The 19,683-nt window shown below is 38.3% G+C and overlaps 1 protein-coding gene across 5 annotated transcripts; it reads right to left on the bottom strand.

Moving 5' to 3' along the window:
- Window positions 1-2,030: 2,030 nt before the first annotated feature.
- LOC106440603 lies at window positions 2,031-11,778 on the bottom strand. 5 transcript variants are annotated; one of them, XM_048757142.1, is made up of 4 exons: window positions 3,245-11,778; window positions 2,714-3,066; window positions 2,276-2,375; window positions 2,031-2,182 (listed from the first exon to the last, which is right to left on the bottom strand). In XM_048757142.1, the coding sequence occupies exon 1, from the start codon at window positions 7,248-7,250 to the stop codon at window positions 5,793-5,795; it is 1,458 nt and encodes a 485-aa protein (XP_048613099.1). In that variant the 5' UTR covers window positions 7,251-11,778; the 3' UTR covers window positions 2,031-2,182; window positions 2,276-2,375; window positions 2,714-3,066; window positions 3,245-5,792. The 5 variants fall into 5 exon arrangements, with proteins under 5 accessions (XP_048613099.1, XP_048613100.1, XP_048613098.1 ...); XM_048757143.1 differs by having other exon boundaries at window positions 2,031-2,375; window positions 2,714-2,846; window positions 2,913-3,066; XM_048757141.1 differs by having other exon boundaries at window positions 2,031-2,375; window positions 3,245-3,383; window positions 3,552-11,778.
- Window positions 11,779-19,683: the final 7,905 nt, after the last annotated feature.

The following is a 19,683-nucleotide window of genomic DNA, read 5'->3' as shown; positions in this document are numbered from 1 at the left end:
CACGGACCAAAAGAAATTTTTTTCTAAATGATGCATTTTCTTAAAACCATACGGTTTAAGTGTGGATCAATGTATTTTTCAGATTTAAGGTCCTCTTATTTCAAACACAAGGTTTCAAGGCCTTTAGGGATATCAGGAAAATGTTCCATATTTTCTTCATCCCATTGGATCGGATCATTTAGTATAATGATTTTTTTTTTCAGTTCAGATCAGATTTCTTAAAAACTATGAATGATCTATATCCGTAACAGTCGAGATTTCATGTTCAGTATGCAATATTAGTATGCAAACAATATGCAATCAAACAAACCAATTCAATCATGAAATCAGGTTAGGGTTTTCGAAAAATATACCATATATTTATTATCATTATTATTATTTTTTTTCGAAAAATAATCAAATCAGAAATTATTGTGACTTAAAAAAAAAAAATCAGGAAGATTTGATTTATTCAAGCAATTTATTATATACTTTTTGATTTAAAAATAAATATATTTTCTCAGATATATCTCTGATATTTCGATTTTAAATATTGGAAAAAAAATATTTTTTTTTTCAATCCTAATCAAGTTCTAGTCGTTATCAATCATCAGGAAAACAAATTTCTCAGACAAGAACAGGAGGTAAAACCTCGGATTAATTTATGAAACCATGATTAGATTTTCAAAAAAAAATATGTAACATGCAGTCCTTAACAGTTCTAGTTGATTCAGATCAGATAAGAACATTAAACATGACAATAATGATAAGTTTAAGCAAGTAACAGTCGGTTTCTTTCAACATATAGCAGTCAGATTTTTTAAAAAAATTGTTTAACTTTCAATCCTAAACAGTTCTATTGTGAAACTATCATCAGGAAAAGTTTTAAACAATTTTAAAATCAGTTTCAGATTAAGAACATGTTCAAAACAAGTTCAGGTTCGAGATTTTAAAGAGTTTATGGTTTATGGTTTTATTTTATTTGCAGAGACATGTTGCTAAATATAGCTACATAGCTGCGGATGGGGGTATTTAATACTTTTATGGGTTTTCGATGAGTTTTCGAGGATACCTGAAAATTTTTGATGGGTTGATCGGTCTATCAGTTAGAGATTTTCCTGGTTAGCTGATGGATTGCTCGGAATTATTGTTTTTGTTGCTGCTTGTTGGAATAGGAGACTGGTATATGGTTGAGAGAGATTTTGCTTTCTGGAACAAATTTTCCGCCTGTATTGTAGCTGAGCGTGAGGGCGCGTCCGAACTCAGATTGATGCGGGGTTAGCGGCGTTGGCTTCGTCTCGTCAAGAGCTTTAATTTGGTATCTGGCTCGTCGTCTGGATCCACCGGAGTTGAGGGATAGAGTTGTTTGAAGTTCGTCGGGAATTAGGGTTTTTACTGCTCGGATTTATTTCTGGTTTTTTAGGGTTAGGGTTTATGAGAGCAACGTCGTGCTGATAACGTGTTGTAAATGAAGTGTTGGGGAAATACTTCTGTTATTATTACTGTCGACCAGAAGGTCCATATATATACAAGGTATTAGACCGTCATAAGGTCATGTTTATCCTAACAAGATAAGGATAAAGGATAAACACTATGTTACATATATACATGGAATATATACTAGATAAACACATAGTCTCTGGTTGTCTTTATCATGTCCCGGATTGGGCCTGCAGTACGGGCTGGTCCATAGTCGATCATCATTTGGTTTATAACAATCTTTTAATATTTTTTAATTGTAAAAGTGAATTAATAGATTGGATTAAGAGACCCGAAAATTTACGTGTTTCATTGCAAATCTCTTATTTAAGGGGTCTTACAAAAAAAAAAAATTTTTTTAATTAAACACCAAAATATTGATCAATTTTTTCATATCTACTCTCTCATAACTGTTATGCGAAGAAAATGCCATGAGATGAAAATTGTTTATAAAACTTGAAATAAAAGAAAGAGCTTCAGATAACTTGTGTTTAGATAAATATTTTGAATCTTTTGATCTTATGTTTGATCTTGTGTGTAGATAAAGAACTTGAGAGGGAAGAAAGAAGAAAGAACTTAAGAACGTTTGATCTTATGAGAAGAAAGAGCTTGCATACACTTCCATTTATACAACTTTCTAATAAGATGGAACGTTTGATGACATGAGCATACAAGACAGAAACAAATCCAAAAGAGTAGACATCATTCTTGTCTGTTACTTTCCCTGTAAAAAACAGAAACAAAAACCTTAAAGATCCCAAACCTGAAAAACTCTATAGTGTGAGACTCATTCTGCTACATATATAAACTTGATAACCATCAAGAAAATACTCAGAAGCTCTGTTCCCTAAAGTTCCAGTAAGCTTCAAATTCTTGCCCTGAGTCACCAACACAGTGGCAAACCCAAAATCTAATATCTGCACACAAGTAACAGATACTTACAGACTAAATATAAGAAGAATTGTACATTAGAATATCAATCTTGTCTCAAATAAAATATACTCACTGGAAAGCTACCAACAAATATGAGATCATTGCAATTTATGTCCTTGTTTGGGTTTTGTCATTTGCAATCAATGTATATGCTTGAATCACACAATTCGTTTTAACTAAGATAAGAAGTTACAAATCTAAAATTCACAAGAAAACCTATCAGATAAGACTCCATACCATACAATTCTCTACAGATTCAAAAATCAAGTGATCTATATATTTTTTTTGCACAGGAACTAAAATTGAGTGGGTAAAGATTTACCCCGCTGGATATCCGACAAGGAGTAATCATATAAGGAATCTTAATCACCAGTTCTAGTGGCCTTGCTCACTGGGGGTTTACCGGCTCACCGCTGCAACAGAAGAAATGTGGCAGCTTGACTCGTCCGCATCTCCTGCAGACACAAGAAAGTGTGCAATTAAAACCGTGACATCAAGCTGATGGAAATCAACCTTGAGACCTTCTTGGAGACTCAAGGATGTAACTGCTTCAAGACCAGCATCCACGTTTCTAGCTGTAAGAACAACAGTCAATCCGAAGCTGTCTTGCGATCTCGAGTCCAATACCTCGGTTAGAACCAGTCACCACTGCTACATTTTTCAGAAGACCACCATCTACACATATATCAATTCAAATGCCTAATCACAAGAGGAATGATACTGAACACAAACACTCAATTTCACAACTGTATATAGTTAAAACACTACAAGAGAAGAATGTAAGCAAATTAAATTATGAGATTTAACAGAATGCTTGTCAACTTGAGTAAATCGCAATGATGCTGAACAATACCTCTGGTGGTCAGAGTAAGGGATGGATCGAAGGAGAGAGATCTCATGCATCCTCTTCTCCCTTCTCTCCCACGCTTTCTCCTTGTTCCTCATGGCTTCTTCCTCTGTCGCTTTCGTAGGTGTAAAAGTTTCTCCTAGTCCTGACCGTAGGAAATCAATATCATTTTAACATTAGCCGACATCTCTACAGTTTTTACGAATCCGAAGCTCTTCTCATCGATCGAACCCCGTTGGTTCTGATTCTGATCGAACTCAGGTGAAATCAGCGGCGGGTCGATCGATGACGCTGTTCAAAGGCGGAGGCATACCCACTGCGTGGCTGAAGCTTCGGACTTCCAAGATGCGGCATGACTCAACCGCGGCGCGTTTCAGCGATGTCAGTCTCAACGTCCTTTCGTCGAGGAGCCACGGAGATAGAGGATTCCGATCTTTCGATCGAGAGAGAGCGAACAGAACCAAACCACGAAACAAAGACACTCCTCTCTCTTCTCATTTACCTACACGTGCCATCAAGAACCGTTCCTTCCTTCCCCTAACTAAGAAACATGTCTTAGAACATGATTATTGCAGTTTCTAAAAAGAGGTTTTAAACAAAATAAATCATTTATTTAAATCAAAACTAAATAAAAAGGTAATAAGCGATCCTTAATACAAGATTTTGGGGACCGATAATAAAAAGTATCCTTAAACCACGTGTCAGCAACTGTGAAATTTGATTATTTTTTTTTCTTTTTTTTCTTTTCTCTTTCTTTTCTTTCTCTCCTCCTCTCTTGTCTTCTCCGTTGACGATCTACAGCGAGGTTCAGTCGAGCCGGATCAACAATGCCCTTACTTTGTCTTATGTGCTCAAAGGAGCCTTCAAAATCGTCGAAGGTCCTGTCAGCTCCACCGCCGGGAACCCAGGTTAGGGTTTTCTCCGTCTGATCTGATGAAACGGTTCGTCGAAACCACCGGTGTCTCGCTCGTTTCCCAAGGAATCTGGACACAAGGATGCCGGCGATTCAGATTCCGTTCTCAGCCCTAAGCTCAAGGAATCAGAGAAGAAACTCGTCGTGGGCAACGGCCGTGGCGGCGGATGTGAGGCTTCTCAGGTTGCGGAAGGCGGAGACAAGGGCGAAATCAACATGTGCCCACCGACTCGTCTCGGGCAATTTTACGAATTCTTCTCCTTCTCCCACCTTACTCCTCCAATCCAATGTGAGTTTCCTTCTCGCTAACTCGTCGCGTTCTGAGTCTAATCTCGCGTACTGATTAACGTTTCTTGAATCTTGCAGATATCAGAGGTATGTTCGTCCATCAATTGAAGATAAAGGATTAGATGATCTCTTTCAAATCGATGTAAGGACTCTTTCTTAGTTGTTTGCTTTCGAGAGAAACTTAGGACTGATTTGATATACCATTTTGCAGATTAAAGTTTCAAGTGGGAAGCCTATCACGCTTGTTGCGTCAAGAACAATTTTTTACCCAGCTGGGAAACATCAGCTTCTGTGTCATTCTTTAGTTGAGCTATATAAGCATGCCTTTTGATGCTGTAAGTTTCAATTGTTGAGAAAGGTTTCACCTTTTTATTTTTTTCAGTTCTGTTTTGTGATCTCTGGTGTGGTTGTGATTGTGTCTGCAGGCTTATGACTGCTCTTATGAAAGCTTTCATTGAGCATAATAAAGTACGTAAAACCATTTCTGCATGTGTTGTGTTATGTTATTAAGAAGGCTTCATAGTATAATAATTTGTTGTTCTGTTTCAGTTTGGCAACCTTCTTCATGGCTTCCGGGCAAACACTTGGGTGGTTCCTCCGGTTGTTGCAAACAAGTAAGCTCTGTTTAGGTTGTTCTGTCTATTGATTCTGTAATGGAGTTAATGTTCTGTTATGTTTATGTTGTGCCTTCTTGTTGTTGTTCTGTTATATTTATGTTTATTCACTAAACCAAAGTCATCCATTTTTTCTTTCTCTCTTTAATCATCACACACTTTTTTTGTTTAAGAACCCTTAAGTTAAGAAACTATGAATGGAGGACAAAAAATTAATTGTTTCTTAACTAAATTCTTAACACACATTTAATACTAAAAAAGTGATTAAGAAATCCTTATGGGGTTATAGGGATAATCATGCTCTTATGTTATTAAGTGTTTTTGATTTTCTTTTAAATGAAAATTCACCTAAGATATCCACTAAGTACGCCCGATAATGATGCATTCAGTTCATCAGTGGGGGTCCATTCAGTTCTTTATCAACTTTTTTGCCATTACCCAAAATCTCCATGTAATAATGTTTTGTTTATTACATGGAGAATTTGTTATTTAATCATCTGGTTAGAAAAGTTTTTAAATTATTGTGTACAAGTTTAAATGATGATGGGAGTATTTTCTAGATAAATTTAACATTATCTTGAAGGTATTTTCTATAAACTTATTGTTACAAATTTATTCGAGTGATAGTAGTTTAAGTTACAAATAACCTGAAAGCAAAGCAAGGTCTTATTGTCATGCAGCCTTGATCAACAGTAAAATAAAATGAGAAAGGTAGAAGTTATGGTTGCAGGAGGGTTTTCTACGAAGAGGTTGTTACACAGTTGATAGAACAGAAAGAGATCGTGACATTTTTCTTATTCCTGAAAAACAGTTTATCCTGACATATAGAATGACATGCATGACATATAGGCCGAGAAATATTGTTGTTGGATGCAATCTCAATCTCAAAACCGTTCAGTTCGATCGTATGGCCATGTTTTAGATACGGGTATTTCCCTATTGCACACTCAACGTGTACAACAGTGTTGCAATCGAAGCAGACGTAGATATCTTGAACATCAGGGTTTATTCCTTTTTCACATGCATCACAAGACAACGACGGCTTGTACCATATAAATGATTGTGTAAAACATAGGCTAAGTGGGTGCATGTCATAGTTGCATTTAACTAACACTGGCAGAGTTGCGCGTGTTGAATCAAAATATAAATCGCATTCGTAACAACATGCCCCACTGTCTAATAGAGTGAGAGGGTGTTGGTGGGCTCCATTGTATAATGGATCAGCAAGGGAAGCACACTTTGCATCCATTTTAAACTCACATTCCTCTTGGCAGCACCGATACATGAAACCACATGATTCTCGTTCACATTGAGAGCAACTGAAGAACCCTTCTTCGATGATGTCCACCTCTAGGGTTAGCGGATGACGGTGAAACGTGTGTTCCAGCTTCCGAGGAAGATTTGCACAAGTGGCATGGAGTGCAAAGTCACATTCTTTACAACCCAAGAAACTACCGGAGCCAATGGGAAGGATGCAGGCTTCACATACTCGTTCGTCTCCTTCTTTTTCACCGTTGACACAGAGTTTCATTAAATCATGGTGGTGACTAAAATGGCGAAACGTTTTGCCATCTACCTCCTTCAACGACGTAACATCTTGATCAGAGTTACTGATTTCTTCAAGTTCTTGCTCCAAATCTCTGCCATCCCACGTAGCTTTACGCGTTGCACAATATGAATGGAGTTTATAATCACATGTCTTGTCAGTACAAATATATCCTCCACATCCCCAAACAAACGAACCATTACAAATTCGACATTTCGTGTTACAATCAGGAACGTGATAAGTATGAAGCAAGCGGTGTGAGTGACGAGTGAGCTTTATAATCTTTGGTAAATAGATACAATCTCTGTGGATAAAGAAGTTGCAGGGCAAACATCCGTACATGTTTATCTCGAACTCACCGACCAGTCCGCAAGCATCACAACTGAAAGAGTTCTTTTTGCGAATGAAGGTGAGCGTATGTTCATGTGTCTCTGGATGATCTATTGTCGGATTCGACTCCATCAAAGCAGTCTGACATTCTTTGTGAAAACAGAAGTCACATAGACGACAATAAAAACAACTGGACTCGTAAGAGATCCATGTTTTACAAATAACGCATATGTAACATCTCTTTTCATAATATTGGGTGGAATGGGGACCGGACTTTTCAAGGGAATGTTTAGGACCAAAAGTGGTGATGAGGTTTTCCATAGGGATTTGTTTGTTACTTTTATGAAACTTCAGTTTTTATTTATAAACGACATTCGTTACATTTATAGAGAACTCATCCGTCTGTGGAAGAAGGTATCGTTGGCTTTAAGATGTTGCTTGGTTTGCAAGAAAAGTAAAGTTAATGCATTGCTTTATGCAATGGACTTTACAATATTGCTTGTTATATTATTTGGGTTTTGAATAGCGTAAGAGTAATCACTTTAAGTGATGCTTTCATCAACGCAAGGTTCCCTTTGTCTAAAGTCTGTTGTCACCTGTAGAATTGGGAGTCTTCGTTTGTGTCGCCCCATTGAGACGGAGACCTTAGATTCTTACTTTCCATGTTTGAGATTTCATGGTTCGCCGTCTATTTTGATAAATTGCAGTTTTAAAATTTAATGCATAACATCCCCTATATATTAAAAGAGAAGCACTTAAATTTTTTTCCTTAAAAGTCTAATCTGACGTGGCTTCACGAGAGACCTCTATTTACAAAAATGCATATGTGTCACTTGGAGAGCGTTTGTTAAAAAACGCAAGCTTTAAATGCAAAAAAAAACTTACCTTAACTATTCTTGCCTTTCTCAAAATTAACATTCACGTAACACACCAAATTTTCTTCTCCACTTTATGTTGGTTCTTCAATTTTACAAGCGTACGTGATGTGTTGGTTTTGGAAGACTACGTAAGAGGCATATCAAATTAGCTCTCTGCCAAAGCATGAAGAAGTTTGTCGTGGCAGCTTAGCCGTGGCGGCACCTTCCTGAACCGCCGCGAAGAATATGGGTGCAACCATTCTTACCAGAGCCTCAAACCGGACCTCTTTGTAGCACCTGCAATAGCAGAACCAGAGCTCATCGACAGCTCATCGACGGCCACCGGGAAATACATCGTGGCTTCAACTTGCATAACGTCCAAAACAACGACGAAAATAACAACTAAGATTATTAGAACCACTAATTATCTCCTTATCATAGTAAGATATTTTCTTCTCTTTGAATGAAATATAAAAAAACAAGATAAACAAGAAATAGCTTTTGATATTGGTTAGGCTCTTTTCTTGGTTTGTATGTGTTAAAAATGCGATAATGACTCTTATATATAGGGTTCTTGAGACGTCTTTGTTTGACTTCTGCAAGTTTCGAACTATGCTTAGGTTTATAACACATAGACAGACCACACAAATATGAACTTTCGAAACAAACGTTTTCGTTACCACGCAAATATCACCAGTGCATACTAACTCTTGTGGTGGTCACGCAACATGCGGAGGGGCTCCGCAGCAAAATAGCTAAGGCTGAGGTTTCTGAAATAGGAATTTGGATCTGCGCCTTGGTCGTCGTCATAGGAATTTGGATCAACGTTGTGTGGCGCGTTTTTGTAGTTGTTGACCGATTTTTCTGAGACCATCGTAAATGGGATCTCTTTGTTAACCGCAAAGTTATTTGTATGTCTCTTACTTTAGTATCTCACTCGGTGGGCATATGGTCTTTGTGAGAGTGCAAGCAGTTCTAGGAGGAATACTTAAATAGATCATCAAAAGGAATAAGAGGTGAAAAAAGCGGTCAAAAAAGGAGCCTCATGCAAACAAGTTTTGTTTTCTTTCTGTTGGGGAAGTGTCGCTTTTAGCATGCTTACAACATTACCAAGGGAATATCTCTGCATGATATTGGATAGTGGTGAAAGTTACTTTGTGGCAGTGACATGCAATGGAATTCTTTTTAAATGTGTCATACACAAACTTGGTAAACCAACATGTGAAGTATATGGCGTATGAGTATATAGCTCATTTTCGTTTTTTTTCAAAATATAAATAAACTAAGGAATATTTGTTTGAAATTGATTTATGTAACATGTCTATTTTGATTATTAGTTAAATCTAACAGACATAAGTTTTATAGAAAGTTGGTTATTATGCTTGGTCTGCAAGTATATTTTGAGTCGTATTATATTAAGGAGATTTTGGTTTGCCATAACTAGGTTATTTCCTTAGTTACAGAGGTGAAATATTCTAACCTAATGTTAATACGATTGTAAATATATATTAAGCCTCGCCTCTATTACTCTCCATCCCAATAAAATAACCTAAAGTACGTTCGAGTTCAAGATGGTTGACAATTTTGACAAGGTTATGGACTTGAATCCTTCTTTATACCGTTTGCATATTAAAACTTATGGCTTCTTTCAGCAATGTGACTGACCTCAAACCTTTCAAAACAATGTGGAAGATCAGGGTCAGGATCATTCGACTTTGGAAGCAGTACTCCGCTGCAGGAGGCTTGACAATTGAGATGGTTGTGGTCGACTGTAACGTTAGTTTCTTAATGTTTTTTCTCTTATCATATAAACCTATGTTTTTCTATCAAACGAAATTGAAAGAAGCATTTTACTGCCAATGTTTTTTTCAGGGCGTGAAGATTCATGCGTCTGTGAAGAAAGATTTGGTTAATCAATTTGATCCGCAGCTGTCCGAAGGTAGTTCAAAGATATTCATCAACTTCTCAGTGGGACAGTCATGTGGTTCATACCGAACTACTAACCATCAATACACGATCTCTTTCCTTGAAACCACACGTGTAAGAGATTGCGATTTTCCTGCTGAGGTTTCCGGGTTTGATCCTGCAAACTACCGTGATATTCTTGATGGGCGTGAATGACTAAATATCTATTTTCTTGATGGGCGTGAATGCACCTTGATGAGCGGGCACTGGTCGCAGCTCCCAATAATATCAATTATAATAATATCTAATATCTATATTATTTTATATGGTTATATAGTTCTTAAGCTTATAATAGATGCAATTTATAGTATAATAGCTTGAGGAACCGGCTGCTATACCCCTTGCTCTTAAGAATTTGGTTGGAAAGACTTATTTGTTCAAGGTTGGTATTGAAAGAGAAAACTTTCTCTATAGCCATGACACTTACAAGGTCACTAAGATTATCACCAATGATGAGATAATTAGTGAGTTTGATACAAAGGTCTACCCAAAGGTATCCATTTGAGTTTTGCATTTAATTATACTTATACCGTTTCGCAGTAGTTTGCTTAATGTGTGCCCTTATATAATTGCCAGCTACCAAATCTAACCTATACAGGCGACAATACCGTACTCTCCGATGCACCAGAGGTTTTTGTTTTTTTAGTTTTAATTACTCCATACTCCATGTCTAGAATGATTTTATCTATTAGTTATATAACTTATTTGGTTTTCCTTACAGGGTTCCCTCATCCTATCTGCTGAGTCTTCTGAAGAAGTTGAACGAACTGATCTTACTCCAGCCAAACGCAGAGGGACGACTATTGTTAACTTGGAAGAAGCAGTCGATCAGAATTCGGTTACAAGGACTCCATGTACTACTCGAATCAAGAAGGAAAAGACTGAAAAAGTGGCTAATGAGTTTCACCAGGAAGACATGTTTTTTAGAGGCTTTTTCCCCATTTTTTTTACTCTTATGTTTGAGTTTTCATTTTTGGTTTTTGACATTTTAATTATCGGTTTTGGTTTTTCTATTGTGTTTTGGAATATTTTATTTAATATAAGGCCTCTATTTTTATTATGTTTACATTTACCCATTCCATGCCATCTTTAATATATAGGGGATAATCTAAATTAAGTTATAAGTAGCTGTTGACCTCTCTATTCTCTGTCGTTTCCTATTAACATATATCTTTCTATTATTCATATTCGATTTAAATTTCAATACTATTTTCTTCAATGATGCTACACATTGTCATTCAGGGTGTGATCTTGCATCTCGGTTTACAAACAATATAACAGTAATATGGCGGTATATAAAGGTATGCACGGTCTTACAAGATGTTTTTCATAAATGTTTGTCCTCTGAACATCATGTTAGAGGTCTTTCATAATGATAGCGATCATGGGATAAGTTGTATAAAATAATCAGAAATAATTCAGTATATACATACTTGAAATAAATTACAAATGTGTTACTTGCAAACTATGTCAATAAAGCGCAAAGGTTAAAAATCTTTTTAAAATAATTCAGTATGCATTTTTGTAAATAGAGACCTCTCATGAAGCCACGTCAGATTAGATTTTTAAGGAAAATTTTTTAAGTGTTTCTCCTTTAATATATAGGGGATTATGTTTTTTGAAGGTCGAATAACCTTCAATTGCTTTTATGATATTTTATTATTTTTTATAAATCAGGAACACTATTATTTATTTATTCCATATTGTTATGGTTTCGTTTTGCATTTAGATTAATCTACGAAAATAAACAAATTTCGATGTTTTGACCTATAGTTTCATAGTTTATTAACATAAAGACGAGTTCTAGACTTCAGTTTATCAAAAAAAACATGTATAATCACATTGGTTGCCAAGTAGTTAACATCTATATCAACATCAAGTCAGACTATCACTACAAGAAAACAGCGATATTCTGACGGACATTCCGACGGAAAATGAAATGCTCGGAATATACCGAGGAATTTCCGAGGAAATTCCGAGGAAACACAAAATTGGGTTTCCTCGGAATATACCGACGGAATTCCGAGGAAACTACAGTCCGTCGGAATATTCCGAGGAAATTCCGAGGAAAACTCTGTTCCTCGGAAAACACCGATGAATTCCGAGGAAATATTATAGCCGTTGGAGAGCCGTTGGGGGATTTTACAAAATTCCGAGGAAATTCCGACGAACTAGTTTTGTCCGTCGGAATTCCGTCGGAATTCCGTCGGAATTTCCTCGGTATGTCGGCAGGATTTAAACTATAAATACAAGCACTCCTCTTCCTCTTCATTCACTTCATATCTTCATCCTCCCTCTTACTCTATTTACACACGAATTTGATTCATAAAAAATATGTCTTCTTCAAATTATTTTCGTTCTTGGATCGATCGACATCATTTGGATCCGAACACGAGATTGCTTACGGAAGAATACCAACGAGGTATAACTGAATTCATGGGGTCAGTTCACCGACAACCGGAAGCAAAAACAGGTATGTTAAGATGTCCTTGCTCTAATTGTAAAAATAGAAAGGTTATTAAAGAGTGGGATGTTTGGACTCATCTATATTTGAGTGGGTTTACACGAAGTTACAAAATTTGGTATCATCATGGGGAAACTGATTATGAACATGGTAGTACTAGTGAACCTCAGCCAGCGGTTAGATTAGAAGAACCAATTAGAACGGATGTAGATTATGGTGTAGGTACTGAGCAGATGGTAAATGATCATTTTAGAGGGGAAGATTTACCCAATGCAGAAGCTAGGAGATTTTATGATATGTTGGATGCTGGAAAGCAACCATTGTACGAAGGTTGCAGAGATGGTCATTCAGCTTTATCATCTGCTACAAGATTGATGGGCATTAAAACAGATTATAATTTGGCTGAAGACTGTGTGGATGCGATTGCTGATTTTGTAAAAGGTATTCTACCCGAGGATAATGTAGCTCCTGGTTCATACTACGAGGTTCAGAAACTCGTAGCTGGTCTTGGTTTATCGTATCAGGTAATAGATGTATGCAGCGACAACTGCATGATTTATTGGAGGGTGGATGAACAGCGGGTTACATGCAAATTTTGTGGAAAGCCTCGTTATAAAGATACAATTGGAAGAGTTCCAGTGCCATATAAAAGGATGTGGTATTTACCTTTGACGGAAAGGTTGCAGAGGTTGTATCTGTCTGAACGCACAGCGCAACCAATGAGATGGCATGCGGAGCACTCAACAGATGGTGAGATCAGACATCCTTCAGATGCAAAAGCGTGGAAGCATTTCCAATCAAAGTATCCCGACTTTGCGTATGAGAGAAGAAATGTCTACCTTGGATTATGTACTGATGGTTTCAGTCCGTTTGGCAAGAGTGGAAGACAGTATTCTCTATGGCCCGTCATTCTTACACCATACAACCTCCCCCCAAACTTGTGCTTGCGACGAGAGTTTTTGTTTCTCTCGATTCTCGTTCCCGGACCAGAGCATCCTAAGAGATCACTTGATGTGTTTCTTCAGCCACTAATATATGAGTTGCAACAACTATGGGCTCAAGGTGCTGAAACATACGATGTTTCGTGTAAAGAAAACTTTCAAATGCGGGCAGTACTAATGTGGACAATAAGTGATTTTCCAGCATATGGTATGTTGTCTGGATGGACAACGCATGGAAGGCTATCATGTCCATATTGTCAAGATAACACTGATGCTTTCCAACTAAAGCACGGAAGGAAAACGTGTTGGTTTGACTGTCACAGGAGATTCCTACCACCTGATCATCCATATCGTAGGAGTAGGAATTTGTTTACGAAGAACAAGAGGGTGTTTGACAGTCCACCTCCGGAAATTTGTGGGAAAGATTTGAAGATACAACTAAGAGATTTTGGTGCAGAAAGGACGCCAGAAGTCGGTGGACATGAGCGTTTTCCGGTAGATGCTGTTGGAGAACTACATAACTGGCACAAAAAAAGTATTTTCTGGGATCTGCCATACTGGGAGGATCATCTGCTAAGGCATAATTTAGATGTCATGCATATTGAGAAGAACTTTTTTGACAATCTCATGAACACGATCCTTAATGTTCAAGGTAAAACAAAGGATAATTTGAAGTCAAGACTGGATTTAGTCGATATATGTGCTCGTTCAGAACTTCATGTTGATGAGAATGGTAGGGCTCCTTTTCCCATATACCGACTTGATGCAGCGGGAAAAGATGCGTTCTTTGATTGGATTTCAAACGATGTGGAATTTCCAGACGGTTACGCATCAAATTTGCGTAACTGTATCGACAGAAAGGAAGGAAAGTTTACTGGCTTGAAAAGCCACGATTGCCATGTAATGATGCAGCGCCTCCTTCCGTTCGCCTTCAAGGAAATATTACCACGAAATGTTCATGAAGCAATTGCAGGGATAAGTGGTTTCTTCCGCGATTTATGCACGAGATCAGTGACTCTTGAAGGTATTGAAAATTTGAAGACTAACATAGCCGTGATTCAGTGCAACCTTGAGAAGATATTTCCTCCCTCATTTTTTGATGTTATGGAGCATCTTGTTATTCACCTGGCAAGAGAATTGGAACTTGGTGGTCCTGTGCAGTATAGATGGATGTATCTGTATGAGCGGTATATGTTCCATTTGAAGAAGATGGTGAAAAATTTAAGTAGGGTGGAAGGTTCTATAGTCGCACAGATGATCAATGAAGAAACTTCAAACTTTGCCGAGTACTACTTTCCAGCAGAAGTTCAGACCAAAAACAGAAGACCTGCTCGGCATGATGATAGAGGCGAACGGGCAACATATCATGTTACGGTTCCAGACATTTTCACAGACGTTGGACGACTTAGCGGAAAACCAAAGGACCGTCGACTTACTGAGCAGGAGCGCAGTCATTTGCAAACATATTTGCTCACCAACTGCGAAGACGTTCTTCAATATGAGAGGTAAATAAATGAGCTTACAAATTTTTATTTTAACAAGTTGAAATTTAAATCTTAATTAATTACATTATTGTCATCATATACAGGATTTTCATGGCAGAAAAGCGGTTCGAGTATAGATACGCCACAGAGGACGAACTAGAAGAAATGAAGCAGAGAGAATTTACTGGATGGATGTTTACTTATGTGAGTGCTTTAAACAAATTAAAATATATTTTATCACATATTTATACTAATTCACATTTATTGATATAATATATATATATGTGCTATTAATAGGTGTCTGCTGGTTTGGCCAGAGGTGAAACATTTGACGATTGGATACGTGAGATGGTCGTTGGACCAAACTTTGTTGTGAAGTCATATCCGAGATTTTGTACTCGAGGATATGCATTCACAACTCAGAAGAGGAGACGTTCGAGTACGACTTATGATGCTGGCGTTTGTTCTGCATCAGGAGATGATGTATACTACGGACACATACATGAGATTTTGGAAATCAAGTATTTGGGCATGGTTGGATTGCGCTGTACTGTTTTCTATTGTGATTGGCACGACAACACCCCAGATCGAGGTGTGAGAACAGATGCATTTGGTGTTACATCAGTAAATTCGAGGCGAAAGCTGCAATATTATGATCCTTTCATTCTTGCTTCCCAGGCCGATCAGGTAATTAAATGTTAATTATTCAGAATGATTCATCATCATGTGTATTAATTTATAATTTTTCTAAATGTTACAGGTTTGTTATATCAAGTACCCCCGGGTAAGGAACAGAGATGATCCATGGGTTACTGTTACAAGACTCAACCCGAGAGGCCGAGTTCAGGGAAGTTCTGAGCTGGAAGACCCACTACAACCAAGCACATCCGGCAACTGTAGTGCAGCAGAAGATTTAGCTGGAGTTGGCCTTGTAGTCGATTTAACCGACTTTGGAGAGGAAGCCGTCGTTCACGTAGAGGATGAACCAGTAATTGGAGAGTTTCACCAAGATCCAGATTCAGATTCATCTGGTGATGATGACTCGGAAACAGACTACCATTGAACTTATTATTTTTTTTTTTTAAGAAATACCGAGGAAATTCCGAGGAACACTTGATATAACCTCTTTCCTCGGATAATAGTTATTTGGTTTATCTAGCAAGGCAAAGCTGAATACGAATTAAAAGCTACACAAAACACAACCAAATAAAACAAAGAAACCATGTAAAAGAAATACGAACTCATAATTAAGAAACCTAAAAAAAACTCAGTTCAAAATTAACAGAAAATAAGACCATAAAACGTTAGAATAGAAAAGAAAATAAAATAGCCGGTGATAGCTCCTACTCCTCGTCTCCTGCTCCAGATGTTCCTGCATCGTTGGGTCTCTTGGACCTCTTTCTTACCCTGTGTGTACCACTCGAACCCGAACCAGAGCTGGATGGAGAGTTGTCCCGATGAACTACATCATCCTTTTGGCAACGACACGGCCTGATACGTGAAATGGCAGCCCAGATCTTGTGTAGCATGTCGTTGTTTGTCTTTATGCTCTGATCTCTCCAATGTTGTTGCTGGCGCGAAGTGGCGTTCGGTGGAAGCTCTTGCAGCTTGTACTGGCTGGAGTCTGATGGGAGTAGCTGATGGGGTTGTGAATCATCTGGAATGGCTTGTGCAGCCTCATCTTGTCCTTCTTCATCAACCACGCCCTTGCCTTTGGTCTGATATTTTGGCGTGAAGAAGGATGGCTTGTCTACTAGTGCGGTAGCAGGGGGTAGGAACTCAACTGCAGCCTCTGAAAGTAGAGCAGTCAGGCCGATCTGAGGCAGGTGGCAGTAGAGTGTTTTCTTCGCTCGGTCCTGGAATACGTAGACGTAAGGACCATCCCGATCGATCCTCGAGTGGGGACCAGCTATGAACTCCTTACTTACTAGAGAAATGACATCCAGGTAGTTCCAAGCAATGTTGTTCGATCTGTCCAGTGCTACCTGGTGGTTCTCACAGTCTACACCCACATGTCTAAGGATCCGAGTAATCACTGCACCAAATCCACATGCATTGCTCTTGGATTTGGTTACTTTCCCCTTGTATCCTGCTAAGTTTGCGGCCAGCACCGCTCCCATGTTGAAGGCAGTAGCAGGTGGGAATGTAGAGTTTCCAAATGCCGGTAGCAAATGCCTCACACCTTGGTACAGGAGGCACAACTCCCATTGCGTGACTGATGCGGCTGTGGTTGTCCCGTATAGCAATGAGCCAATGAGGCGTGTCGCATATCTCAGTACTGGGCTCCGGATAAGTGACTCCTTTGCCTGAGAAGATCTATAAACCCCTGTGCCAATCGTTTCCCAGAAGTTCAACAGCTCTGAAGTCCAATAAAGACCATATGTCCTCTCCCCCGCACTCAATCCAAATAGTCCGCAGAGGTCTGTGAAAGATACCTCATAGTATACTTTCTGCACTACGAATGCCAGAAAACCTTCCTGATGGCTATCATCGGGACGGGTGACGTATGCGGATGCTATGAACTGGCGTACCAACTCCGGATAAGTGGGTTCCTTGAGGTTGCATAGTTGGCCTAGACCCATGTTCTGGAACAGTCCTTCAATGTCTGCTTTGATTCCCAATATTGTCATCGTCTCAGGACATGCTAGTTGTGTAGCCGGAACGGCTACCTTCTTCATGTTGTTGTAGTGGGTGGTATCAGACTTATCCCACTTCTTTGGCCTTTGCTTCTCCAGCTGTGACGAACCCGCTTCTTGTGTGTTTTTCTTTGCTGATGTTTTCGTGCGCTTCATTCTCTACAAAATAGAATCATTGCTCTCAACATGGTTATAATCAATTAAGAAGGCAAAGCTGAACATGAAAATGAAAAGCGAAATCGAGTTGTGATAAAAAAAAACGAAATTGAAAAAAATTCTCTATCCCTAAATCATCTCAAATCATGTTCCAAACTCGTTGATCACAGACAATTGTGTTCTATTCCATGTTTAAACATCTGTTTCATGCATATTTGATCAAGGAATCAACACGGAAATAAGAAATTCACAAAACCCAAAAAATTGCTCAAGAACACGATTTCAGAATGTGGAGATTCGCGGAGTATACCTGTCTTAGGGTGAAGACGAGTGTAGGAATCAGGTAGAGCTCGAAAAATCAAGTGGAATAGAGCCCAAAATTGTTCAAATCGGATGATTATAGAGAGAGAAAGGGGGGGGGAATTATAGGGGAAATCGGAGGGGATGAGAGTTCTAAGGTTTAGATCCAAAAAAGGTCGGGTTTTGCCTTATAATTCTGTTTTCCGAACACGCATCGATCGATGCGTTTTGTTTCTATAACGCATCGATCGATCACATTCTTACGGCCCGGGCCATCTTGGTAATCGATCGATGCGTTTTTGTTCTATAACGCATCGATCGATGCGTTTTTAAAAAAACATACAAGATTTTCCGAGGAAATTCCGAGGAACAATTCAGATTGTCGATCGATCGATGGGATACTCTCATCGATCGATCACAATCTTACGGCCCGGTCCATCCTAGTAATCGATCGATGCGTTTTTGTTCTATAACGCATCGATCGATGCATTTTAAAAAAAACATACAAGATTTTCCGAGGAAATTCCGAGGAACAATTCAGATTGTCGATAGATCGATGGGTTACTCTCATCGATCGATCACAATCTTACGGCCCCGTCCATCCTAGTAATCGATCGATGCGTTTTTGTTCTATAACGCATCGATCGATGCATTTTTAAAAAAACATACAAGATTTTCCGATGAAATTCCGAGGAACAATTCAGATTGTCGATAGATCGATGGGTTAATCTCATCGATCGATCACAATCTTACGGCCCGGTCCATCCTAGTAATCGATCGATGCGTTTTTGTTCTATAACGCATCGATCGATGCATTTTTAAAAAAACATACAAGATTTTCCGAGGAAATTCCGAGGAACAATTCAGATTGTCGATAGATCGATGGGATACTCTCATCGATCGATCACAATCTTACGGCCCGGGCCATCTTAGTAATCGATCGATTTGTTTTTGTTCAAAAACGCATCGATCGATGCGTTTTTTTTTAAAAAATTACGTTTTGAAACCCCAAACACTAGTTCGTCGGAATTTCCTCGGAATATTCCGAGGAAATTTCGAGGAAGAAGAGGGTTTCGTCGGAGTTCCCTCGGAATAATCCGAGGAAATTCCGAGGAAATAGGGTTTTTAAACCGAAAAAAACGTTTTGCCGTTTGAATAACACCTATATAACCCTTATTAAGTGTCTTACGTTCATTATGAAGTCAAAAATTTGTTCCTTACCGTATAATTAACACTTTTCCGATTGTATGAACGAAATCTCGCAACATAAGAGAAACACTTATACCTTTTAACGAACGGTAAAGGGAATACTTTCAATTAGTTTTGAAATTTGTTATTTCATGGTTTATGCTCATGTATACAAAGAATCCTCAATGGTATGCATTACAATTGTATAAGAAATGAAATACGGCAAAAAAAATTGATGTTTTGAAACCCCAAACACTAGTTCCTCGGTATTTCCTCGGAATATTCCGAGGAAATTCCGACGGATATTTTACTATCTGTCGGAATTTCCTCGGAATATTTTCATTTTACCGGGCAAATATTTCGCGAAAATTGAAATTAGAATTCCGACGGAATTCCGACGGATAATGTCCGTCGGACCCTAGGTTTTATAACCACGAGCCCCTTCTTCTTCCCCATTTCTCTCTTCTTCCTCTGCGCGACTCCTCTCTTTCTCTCCGGCGATTTCCCCCTGAAATCCGACGATATCTCCGGCGATCTCCCTCTTCTCTTACACAAATCATGTAAGGACCCTATCCCACTCTCTTAGGTTCTATTTGTTAGGTTTTTGTGTAGTTTTGATAGATTTTTGTTAGGGTGATTGGTTAGGATTGTGATTTGGTTGTATAATAGGTTTAGAATTGTGATTTGGTTGAATAATTTGTTTTGTTGAATTGATTTAGAATTTTTTTATAATTTTTTTATTTTTTGTATTTATAAAATCGAT

This window comes from Brassica napus, chromosome C5 (assembly GCF_020379485.1).
Source record: "Brassica napus cultivar Da-Ae chromosome C5, Da-Ae, whole genome shotgun sequence".
In the NCBI taxonomy this organism is placed as follows: Eukaryota; Viridiplantae; Streptophyta; class Magnoliopsida; order Brassicales; family Brassicaceae; genus Brassica; species Brassica napus.
Note: the sequence above shows the minus strand (reverse complement) of the source record. Positions and strands in the feature narration are given on the sequence as shown.